The following is an 11125-nucleotide window of genomic DNA, read 5'->3' on the forward strand; positions in this document are numbered from 1 at the left end:
TGGTTATCATCATCTTAATTAGTACTTTATTCGCTTGTTATGTCGTATAAAGTCGGTTACTATATGAGAAGAAATATCTGCATCTTATCAATATTAATATCAATAAAAAATAATTATTCTCTTGAGCAAAACAGAAATCAATACTGTTCCTTATTACCTTTAGCAAATGCACTATACCTACCTATTTATAATGTTTTGGTATATGAATCTTGAATGCTATGACTGTGCCTTACGTACATAAATTAATCTTTATTGATGCCTTGATTTATTGGCCTACATGATTATCGTTATGACGAAAAATCTTTGAGTCACACGAGCGGCTTTTTTCATTAGTCACGATGCAAATAAATAAACTTTATTCCTGATACGAGCTATAAACGAACAAGCGGTTCTCGCAATGTCAATCACATCAAGTGATTGATGACAAGAACAAATCTAAGCTATACAATGTTTTGGGGTTGTGTAGCCTATTAAACAGCCTTTTTATTTGCTCTATTTTTAATGATAATGTAACAATTCATGATAATAGAAACAAACTACGCAAACGTCAGATACCTAGATAAAATAGCAAGGTAAGCACAGATCGATAGACACTAAAATAAATAATATAATAAATAAATAATAAATAAATAAATAATAAATAAATAAATAAATAATAAATAAATAATAAATAAATAATAAATAAATAATAAATAAATAATAAATAAATAATAAATAAATAATAAATAAATAATAAATAAATAATAAATAAATAATAAATAAATAATAAATAAATAATAAATAAATAATAAATAAATAATAAATAAATAATAAATAAATAATAAATAAATAATAAATAAATAAATAATAAATAAATAATAAATAAATAATAAATAAATAATAAATAAATAATTTAGTATACTCCGAAAATATTTTGATTCAAAAAGCACTAACTCTATCCTACACAAAGCAATAGCTCATAATGACCGGAAACTCACACCACTAAACATGCATGATAAGATGCCACAAAATAACGAAATATTAATTGACAGACTGACTAAATTAACAGAATGGGCCCGGAAGTCACTACATGGAAGACATCTCTTCGACCTGAACCAGCAAAACGTCGACAAATTAGCGTCGAACGAATGGCTAAGGCGAGGAGATCTCTTCCCTGAGACTGAAGGGTTCATGTTAGCCATTCAGGACCAAGTTATCGAAACACGCAACTATCAGAAGCATATCATGCGAGCCGCTATCCCGACTGATATCTGTAGAAAATGCAGCAGTGCCTCTGAAAATATCCAGCATATTACCGGAGCATGCAAAGCAATAGTGCAGACCGACTATAAACATAGACACGATCAGATTGCTAACATCATACATCAAAAACTTGCAATAAAATACAAATTAATTCCCCCACCATCAGTACCCTACTATAAATACAATCCCCAAATAGTTCTTGAAAACAACACCCATAAATTATACTTCGATCGCGCCATCCTCACTGATAGGACAGTACATTATAACAGACCGGACATCACCTTGCTAGATAAAATTAACAAAACCGCTCAAATCATAGATATTGCTGTACCGAACACACACAACCTGCAACACACCATTTCAGAAAAACTATCAAAATACACCGACCTTAAAATTGAAATGTGCCGTATGTGGCGATTGGGCAGTGTCTCAATTATTCCCATAGTGCTTTCAGCGACTGGTGTAATTCCAAAGCAACTGCATCAGTCGCTGAAAACACTGGACTTAGCACCGACCACCTATCGAACCCTCCAAAAGGCTGCCATCTTGAACACTTGCCGAATCGTTAGAAAATTTTTACAAAATGACAGTGAAACCCAGACAACTATATCAATCCCAACAGACACACAACAAAGACTTCAAAACACACCTAACAATCCAGCACATCTCCCTTCATCATTCACATAGGTTAGCACTTGGCTTCGGCCCGTGCTAATCTAAAAAACCCGGTAGTTTATACCGAGATACAAAAATGTATACCCAAAAATAAATAAATAATAAATAAATAGTTTATTTCACACAAAGTTTACAATGTTGAACTATGACTATAAAAGCATAAAGGTTTATTTAGGTCAACAATATGAGGTACCCTGACTCCTAAACTAGGTGTAGGCCTGTAACTTAGAAGTCAGTGATTCTCCGTAAAAAAGCAAAGCAAGCGAGCAAAATAACCTACCCTACTGATTTTCATGTTAATTTTCAGGTAATGTCTGTTTATTTGGATGAGCCCCGTGCTAATAGTACAGAGACTTCTTTGGTGAAGAAAATGTGGAACCAAACCGCTCCTCTGTTCAAACCTCCACTATTGAAGAACTCAGCCATACTCTACTATTTACTACTAACAGCTTACATGACGTAAGTTACCTTTCATATTATTTGATACAATGATTCATCAATACAAGATCATTGTCTCAAACGATGACTTCCAAAAGTATTTCTAATGTAGACGAATATAATGTGACCTCATTGTTTTATTTTTTTCTTCTGTTCTACTAATTTGTTTTGTACACTGGCAACTTCATTTCGGGACTTTTAATCATGAAAGTACATATCAAACCGCTCTTAATTATTTTATTATCATTAATTAATTTAATGTTTGGAGAAATAAAAATTATTATTATGTATTTCCAGATCAACGGGCTTTACAATGTGGGTGCCAACCATGACAAACGCATACTTTGCTGACGGAGACAGCTCACACCATTATGGCAGCACTTTCTGCGAAGTGGCTAGTCAGAGTGCAAGTAGTTCTAACAGCACTGTAAGTTAAACAAACAGCCTTATATTTGATAATGGTAGCATCAATATGTAGTATGCACTCATACTATTCACTATAACTGTGTACTATTATTACCATACTTAACGAATTATTCAAAACTTTTGCGTTTGAACAGTCTGAGCCCGATTCTCCTAAGATAATGTCAAAATTGAATAGAAATTGAATCGTAATAGCAGTCTTAACCATATCGGCCATTCTGGTACTAATATAAGACCAATCGTATTCCATCGACATTCGATTGGTTAGCGATTGGTCTGCCATTTTGGTGATTTTGGTCTATACGGTAGTTTGCTCTACAATCATATTGCAATCGTTAATAATTTGCAGACAAAATGATTTATTATTAAATGACAGAAAAGGATAAAAACGTTTATTTCAATCGCTTCGCTTCAATCGTAACTGAGTCGTGATTGGATCTCAGTCGAAAATGAATCGTATGTCGCTTAAGTAAAATTAGGAGAATCGGGCCCCTGCTTACCAGACGGAATCAAGTGTTACAAATGTTGCATATCCTTAAAAATGGCACGTACATTTTTGTGACATTTTGACTTTTTTTTCTTCTAGGCATCTACAGAATGCACAGGCACTATTGAGAAAAAAGCGCTCTATGCTACATTGACATACTCCTTAGTATCAACAATCATAATGATAACACTCTCCTTCCTCGTGGGCCCTCTAGGAAAGAAAAAATTAACTCTGGCAGTGTTCGTCGTATCATCTTTCTGCGGAGTGATGCTACTGTACGTGAAAGTACCAATGCTTAGCATAGCATTGTTTTTCATGTTCTTATATGTCGCCCAGATTTTGGGAAACGTTAATACTTATTTGGTTGAGTTGAATCCTACACATTTAAGGTGAGTGGTTTTCTTATGTTCATCATAACAATCGAGTCTGGCTAGAGCTTTTTTTTCTTTCAAAACAAGCATTTATTTATTTACAGTAAGGCTTCTTTCCGTCAGTTGCATAAAGTTCCATTAAAGTTAAAGCTTCCTTAAATCTATTGCTGACTCTTTCTTTGTCAACAAGATAAAAAGTGTTAGCAATAGGTTTACTGAAGCTTTAACTTTAATGGAGCTTTGTGCGACTGACGGTTTAAGAAGTACTTAATTAATAAGTACAATTTTAATAAAAATAGTTCTCGTAATGTGAAGGCAAAAATTCTAAATGTAGTTAATTGACACTGTAAAAGTAAAGAATTGAAAGTGCAATGTTTTATTAACTCTTATTATAATTACAGAGGTATGGCGACGTGCTTGTCGGTGGTAGTAGCTAGAGGGTCTGGTTTCTTCAGCGTGCAGATCATCGCCAGCCTCCTAGGAAACCACTGCACGCCCATGCTGTATGGATATGTCGCTTTAGTTATGTGTAAGTAAAAAATATTGTATAGTCCACTCCTGGCTTGGAATGTAAATAATATAAAAAAATAATACCATCGTGATAAGTACGAAATTATATTTAGTATTGAATCTTTTTAAATAAATGAGTAGAACAAAGACGCAAACTGTGCAGAAACAGTTTCAAATATATATAGCCTCTCTTTCACGACAAAAACAAAGTAGTTATAAATATGTAGGTAGTATGAAATATGAAATTCATGTAAATACTTTTGTTTCAGCTGGGTTCTTTGTTGCAACCCTCCTGCCACCAGATGCGAAACCAACAATTAACGAGAATGTTGTTGCACGAAACGAAGAAGCTGCAGACCCCGAGATACCTAAAGAACTAAATAAATAAGAATATAATATTTTACAAAGTGTAGGAAAAAGAGTTGTGAAGTTGAATGGAGACTGGAGACTGTAAACTCATTAGTTTTAAGTTCCTGATGCGGTCTGTAGGTACGAGAATAGGCTAATACGAAGTCAGAAATTCTTGCAACCAGTTTTACCAAGGCGTATCGGGTTGCCGGGGAAACTGGGTTGAGGAAATCTGATGGGCAGCTCGCTCCATGTAAAACAGGCGGTTAAACTGGAAGCCGAACACTACATAGGAAACAGCAAAGCAGATGATACTGTTACTTCCTATTAAATAATTATATAAGATGGTATCCAAAAATGTTGTTTTTATTTCATAACTAGCCGTTCCCCGCGGTTTTACCCGTGTCCCGATGTATTTTTTGCCGCCCTGGTACATGGTGAGCAGTTGCATCGAAATTTCGTTATTGGTATACTTATACTCCGGTGAATTATGCTGTCCTAGTACTTTACTCTTGTGGTTCTGCGGCATTCCGTAAGTTGGTTTTTGTCTAATCACTCCCGTTCCGGGAATCTTACTCGCAATTTTTCCTTATTTGCTCACCGTTTAGACCTACCCTGAACTACGACAAACATTTTAAAACCAAAATCAGCTCAATCGGCCCAGCCGTTCTCGAGTTTTAATCACACTAACGAACAACAATTCATTTTTATTTATATAGAAGAAGGAGATAGACAGATAGATAGATAGATAGATAGATACCACACTGCAAAGCTTACCACACTGAAATGCACTGCAGACTGTGCATAGCAAATCAGATCGATTTTGACACTGCGTCTGATGGATGTCTATGAAACGACAAATTGTAAAATAGAAAAAACATATTAAGGTATAAACTTACATATATTATCTATTCGATAGTCAAGTTAGTAAAATTACACGCTGTTCATGCAATTACAACGATCGTATATCACACTTTTCATTTATAATTCAATTTTACAAATATACATTAATTTGTTGTTCCCGCCATCTTAAAAATAGATTATACAAATCATGCAGAAACAGATGTGCCATAAAACTGGTAGTAGGTAAAATATCAATGAAAACAGGCTTTACTTTATCATGGTTCTTACTTTCAAGAAAATAATATGACGTCGTATGTATTTCGCTAATGTAAAAACATAGGCTATATTTTATCCCGGTGCGGGCTTCCCCACATTCTTAAAAACTCTACATATGTAGTTCTGACATATAAGCCATACCTCTCATAAACATCGATATCCATTCATTTCATCCAATAACAAACATGCATCACACTCGAAGTGCATTTCATGTCTAAGATTTATTAGTTTTAAGAAAAAAAACATCGTAATTAATATTCAAAGATTCTTAACAATAAGTTCCTGGTTTTAATATATTACATGATTTTGAATTCACTTAGATATAAATAAACTTTTTGAGTAATGAAGAGTGTAGGCAAAATACGAGCGAAAATATTATGTCACTTCTGCAATTCACATCAATGAGGATGACTACATGTCACAATACGTCAACAAGATGTCAACAGGCGACCTAAGCGGGTACATTATTTGTATTGATGTCATTGACATATAACTATAGGGACAGGAAATGTCACGAAAAAAACCTGCACACCTACAGTCTGCAGTAGTAACTAAAATGGCTGCCATTACTAGGGTTGTACCACTACCGGATTCAACAAATATCGATATTGTATTCTAGTTAGAAGTACGTACGAGTCTTACTGGGTGCATAAAAATAACCTAGTATAAATAATTTCTTCGTCATAGAACTAACTATCACATTAACTTCACTGATACTAATAACCTCAACAACATCAACCAAATGGGAGGAGTCATTTCAGTAGGGTGATACCTTTGAAAAAAAAAAAAACACAGGCAAAGTAATTATTTATTATTTCAAATAGCCCTATGAAAGTTCTTTCACGTCAGACTAGTTGCAGGGTGCCAAAGATTCGGTCTTATGAAGAAGAATCCGCAAGAAACGCCATAAGTAGATACTGTCTTAAAAAAAATACAATAATTTACAATCGTTTTCAAGCTATTCAACGACTCCTGGGGGCCTTCTTTGGGTGTCTGAAAAAAAGAATATTCCTTTAATAACGATTGAACGGAGAGATATACTGTACTAATAATGTAATTACATAGGATTTGTCTAACAAAAAAAAAAAAAAAAAACTATCTTAAGACTTAACAAAAATAATGTGGGAACAGAGTTGTCACGTAATCTTAAGATATCCAGTGTTCTATTAAAACAACTATCTTCAAAGTGAAGCGAACAGACAAACCAATATTTATGTCTGGGATTAATATTTTCCTCACCAATAGCTTCTAACCATTTTGTCCTTAAATCATTTCGTATAGGAAACCTGCAAAAAATGTTTTTTTAATTAAAGAACATCAAAACTTGAACTTATCTATACTTTGATTATTTGTTTGGATTGAATAGGCTCCGAAACAAGTTGACCGATTTGAAAGCTACACTTTACCCGGTGGGCATAGGCTATTACTGTTCGGGTACGGAATTAGATCCATCGGAACGCGAGTAATACCGCGATGAAAAGATAGTACTTAAGTAAATAACAAAATAGAGATGTTCTATTCAACATAATACACAACTCTGAGGGCTCAATGTCTTAGGAACAGTAACTTCTGTTGTTAAAATTAGTAAAAGCTGAATTATAAAAGTGGATATTATATCGATACAGTTATGACAACTGTACAGCACTATGCCAATATGACATGTTATTGTAAACAACATTTATTTCAAAATATAGCTTTTTATACAGAAATAAACTTAAATATTAGTACTTTCACCATCAATTCATGTTTCCGTAACATATTTTTTATCCAATGTGAATTAGTTTATGTAGAATCTAGCAAAAACTGGTTACTAACCTGTGTAAAGACAATCCAGCTTGATTTTTGTGCTTACTTGCACCACACTTCACGATACAACACGTAGGCATACTCGTTGATAAATTCACTATTGAAATAGTAAAGTCTTAAAAGTAAACACGAGTGATTTTCTATAAAATAGCAAAAATAAGTCACGAAGAGCACCTATTTGACAGCACAACTACCATGACATGTGTACCAGATATGGCACGCACCTACAAACAGGAGGATATCAAAAGTAAATGTCACCATTTCACGCAACCACAAAAATATTGTTGTCCCTGTTTTCAAATATAATTATCTGCTTAGAAAGAGTGAGAGAGAACTATGTTGCATAGTTTGTTTCATATTTCGTCCATATTTATATAACTATAGATACGTCAATAACAACACGGCGTCTCCTTATAATTCTAAGCTCGATGGAAATCCATTGACATATAAATAAAGGGACAGGAAATGTCACGAAAAAAACGTGCACACCATTGACATATAACTATAGGGACAGGAAATGTCACGAAAAAAACGTGCACACCTACTGTCAGTCTGCAGTCGTAACTAAAATGGCTGCCATTACTAGGGTTGTACCGCTACCGGATTCAACAAATATCGATATTGTATTCTAGTTAGAAGTATGTACGAGTCTTACTGGGTGCATAAAAATAACCGAATATAAATAATCTCTTCGTCATAGAACTAACTATCACATTAACTTCACTGATACTAATAACCTCAACAACATCAACCAAATGGGAGGAGTCATTTCAGTAGGGTGATACCTTTGAAAAAAAAAAACAGGCAAAGTAATTATTTATTATTTCAAATAGCCCTATGAAAGTTCTTTCACGTCAGACTAGTTGCAAGGTGCCAAAGATTCGGTCCTATGAAGAAGAATCCGCAAGAAACGCCATAAGGAGATACTCTCTTAAAAAAAATACAATAATTTAAAATCGTTTTCAAGCTATTCATGAGAAAGTTATATAATGCAAATGGAGCTAATTATGTATTAATCGATTGTACAAAACAATTTTAGTGCTAAGAAAAAAATATTTATACAATTCGAAATCTATACTCGGTAAATAAGTTCTCAAGCAAATATTGCAACTTGCATTCCGATTTGCTCGTCTGTGCGGAAGCACTGCCGTGCCCGTGGTCGCCGTAGAAGCATCATGTGAAAATAAAAAGGCAAAACATATTATTTTCAATAAAATATGTCTTTAAAATCCTGAATTTTATAATACGCCTTTTTAATCAAAATGTTTTTAACTGATGTTTTGTTGAAAATAATACACAACTCTGAGGGCTCAGTGTCTTAGAGACAGTAAGTTCTGATGTTAAAATTTGTAAAAGACAACTGCACAGCACTATGCCAATATAACATGTTATTGTAAACAACATTTATTTCTAAATATAGGTTTTTATACAGAAATAAACCAAAATATAAGTACTTTCACCATCAATTCATGTTCCCGTAACATATTTTTTATAAAATGTGAATTATTTTATGTAGTTTCTAGCAAAAATAGGTTCCTAACCTGTGTAAAGACAATCCAGCTTGATTTTGGTGCTTCCTAGCACCACACTTCACAATACAACACATAGGCATATTCGTTGATTATTTCACTATTGAAATAGTAAAGTCTTAAAAGTAAACACGAGTGATATTCTATAAAATAGCAAAAATAAGTCACGAAGAGCACCTATTTGACAGCACAACTACCATGACATATATGGCCAGATATGGCACGCAGAAGGATTTCAAAAGTAAATGTCACCATTTTACGCAATCACAAAAATATTGTTGTCCCTGTTTTCAAATACACTTATCTGCTTAGAAAGAGTGAGACAGAACTATGTTGCATAGTTTGTTTCATATTTATATAACTATAGATACGTCAATATCAAAACGGCGGCGTCTCCTTATAATTCTAAGCTCGATGGTGCACACCTACTGTCAGTCTGCAGTCGTAACTAAAATGGCTGCCATTACTAGGGTTGTACCGCTACCGGATTCAACAAATATCGATATTGTATTCTAGTTAGAAGTATGTACGAGTCTTACTGGGTGCATAAAAATAACCGAGTATAAATAATCTCTTCGTCATAGAACTAACTATCACATTAACTTCACTGATACTAATAACCTCAACAACATCAACCAAATGGGAGGAGTCATTTCAGTAGGGTGATACCTTTGAAAAAAAAAAATAAACAGGCAAAGTAATTATTTATTATTTCAAATAGCCCTATGAAAGTTCTTTCACGTCAGACTAGTTGCAGGGTGCCAAAGATTCGGTCCTATGAAGAAGAATCCGCAAGAAACGCCATAAGGATACTCTCTTAAAAAAAAAACAATAATTTAAAATCGTTTTCAAGCTATTCATAAGAAAGTTATATAATGCAAATGGAGCTAATTATGTATTATAGTTCGGCCATTCAGAGAATGCGTTCCTGACACGTCGCGATTGAACTGACGACGTAACTTTGCAATGGCGTTGCAGTTACGATAAAAATATTTTTGCTGGTTGCTTACCGTTTTAACAATTGAGGAGCATTAAAACAACATTATTATATCAATAATCAATGAATGTAGTTACGTCGTCAGTTCAATCGCGACGTGTCAGGAACGCATTCTCTGAATGGCCGAACTATAATCGATTGTACAAAACAATTTTAGTGCTAAGAAAAAAATATTTATACAATTCGAAATCTATACTCGGTAACTAAGTTCTCAAGCAAACATTGCAACTTGCATTCCGATTTGCTCGTCTGTGCGGAAGCACTGCCGTGCCCGTGGTCGCCGTAGAAGCATCATGTGAAAATAAAAAGGCAAAACATATTATTTTCAATAAAATATGTCTTTAAAATCCTGAATTTTATAATACGCCTTTTTAATCAAAATGTTTTTAACTGATGTTTTGTTGAAAATAATACACAACTCTGAGGGCTCAGTGTCTTAGGGACAGTAAGTTCTGATGTTAAAATTTGTAAAAGCAGACTTATTAAGTGGATATTATATCGATACTATTATGACAACTGCACAGCACTATGCCAATATAACATGTTATTGTAAACAACATTTATTTCTAAATATAGGTTTTTATACAGAAATAAACCAAAATATAAGTACTTTCACCATCAATTCATGTTCCCGTAACATATTTTTTATAAAATGTGAATTATTTTATGTAGTTTCTAGCAAAAATAGGTTCCTAACCTGTGTAAAGACAATCCAGCTTGATTTTGGTGCTTCCTAGCACCACACTTCACAATACAACACATAGGCATATTCGTTGATTATTTCACTATTGAAATAGTAAAGTCTTAAAAGTAAACACGAGTGATATTCTATAAAATAGCAAAAATAAGTCACGAAGAGCACCTATTTGACAGCACAACTACCATGACATATATGGCCAGATATGGCACGCAGAAGGATTTCAAAAGTAAATGTCACCATTTTACGCAATCACAAAAATATTGTTGTCCCTGTTTTCAAATACACTTATCTGCTTAGAAAGAGTGAGACAGAACTATGTTGCATAGTTTGTTTCATATTTATATAACTATAGATACGTCAATATCAAAACGGCGTCTCCTTATAATTCTAAGCTCGATGATTGATGTTGATGTTCTTGTCTATCGTTAGAATATATGTCAATGAGACAATCCCTGTATTCCTTTTTCCGTTCACAAGTAA

The 11125-nt window shown here is 33.7% G+C and overlaps 1 protein-coding gene and 1 long non-coding RNA gene across 2 annotated transcripts in view; one reads left to right on the forward strand and one right to left on the reverse strand.

Annotated features, from left to right (window-relative positions):
• Positions 1-4852, forward strand: part of LOC124634281 (putative transporter svop-1) — an 8577-nt gene extending 3725 nt beyond the window's left edge. The window contains exons 6-10 of the mRNA XM_047169768.1: positions 2225-2376; positions 2653-2782; positions 3365-3654; positions 4038-4165; positions 4416-4852. Of these exons, the coding sequence (XP_047025724.1) occupies positions 2225-2376; positions 2653-2782; positions 3365-3654; positions 4038-4165; positions 4416-4534 (819 nt within the window). The 3' untranslated portion in view covers positions 4535-4852. The remainder of the gene's footprint in view (positions 1-2224; positions 2377-2652; positions 2783-3364; positions 3655-4037; positions 4166-4415) is intronic.
• Positions 4853-6467: 1615 nt separating this feature from the next.
• LOC124634477 lies at positions 6468-10655 on the reverse strand. The gene is made up of 3 exons (XR_006984873.1): positions 10643-10655; positions 6853-6899; positions 6468-6606 (listed from the first exon to the last, which is right to left on the reverse strand). It is a non-coding gene; the product is annotated as an uncharacterized LOC124634477 (long non-coding RNA).
• Positions 10656-11125: the final 470 nt, after the last annotated feature.

The sequence above is a fragment of the Helicoverpa zea genome, chromosome 11, assembly GCF_022581195.2.
Source record: "Helicoverpa zea isolate HzStark_Cry1AcR chromosome 11, ilHelZeax1.1, whole genome shotgun sequence".
Taxonomy (NCBI): Eukaryota; Metazoa; Arthropoda; class Insecta; order Lepidoptera; family Noctuidae; genus Helicoverpa; species Helicoverpa zea.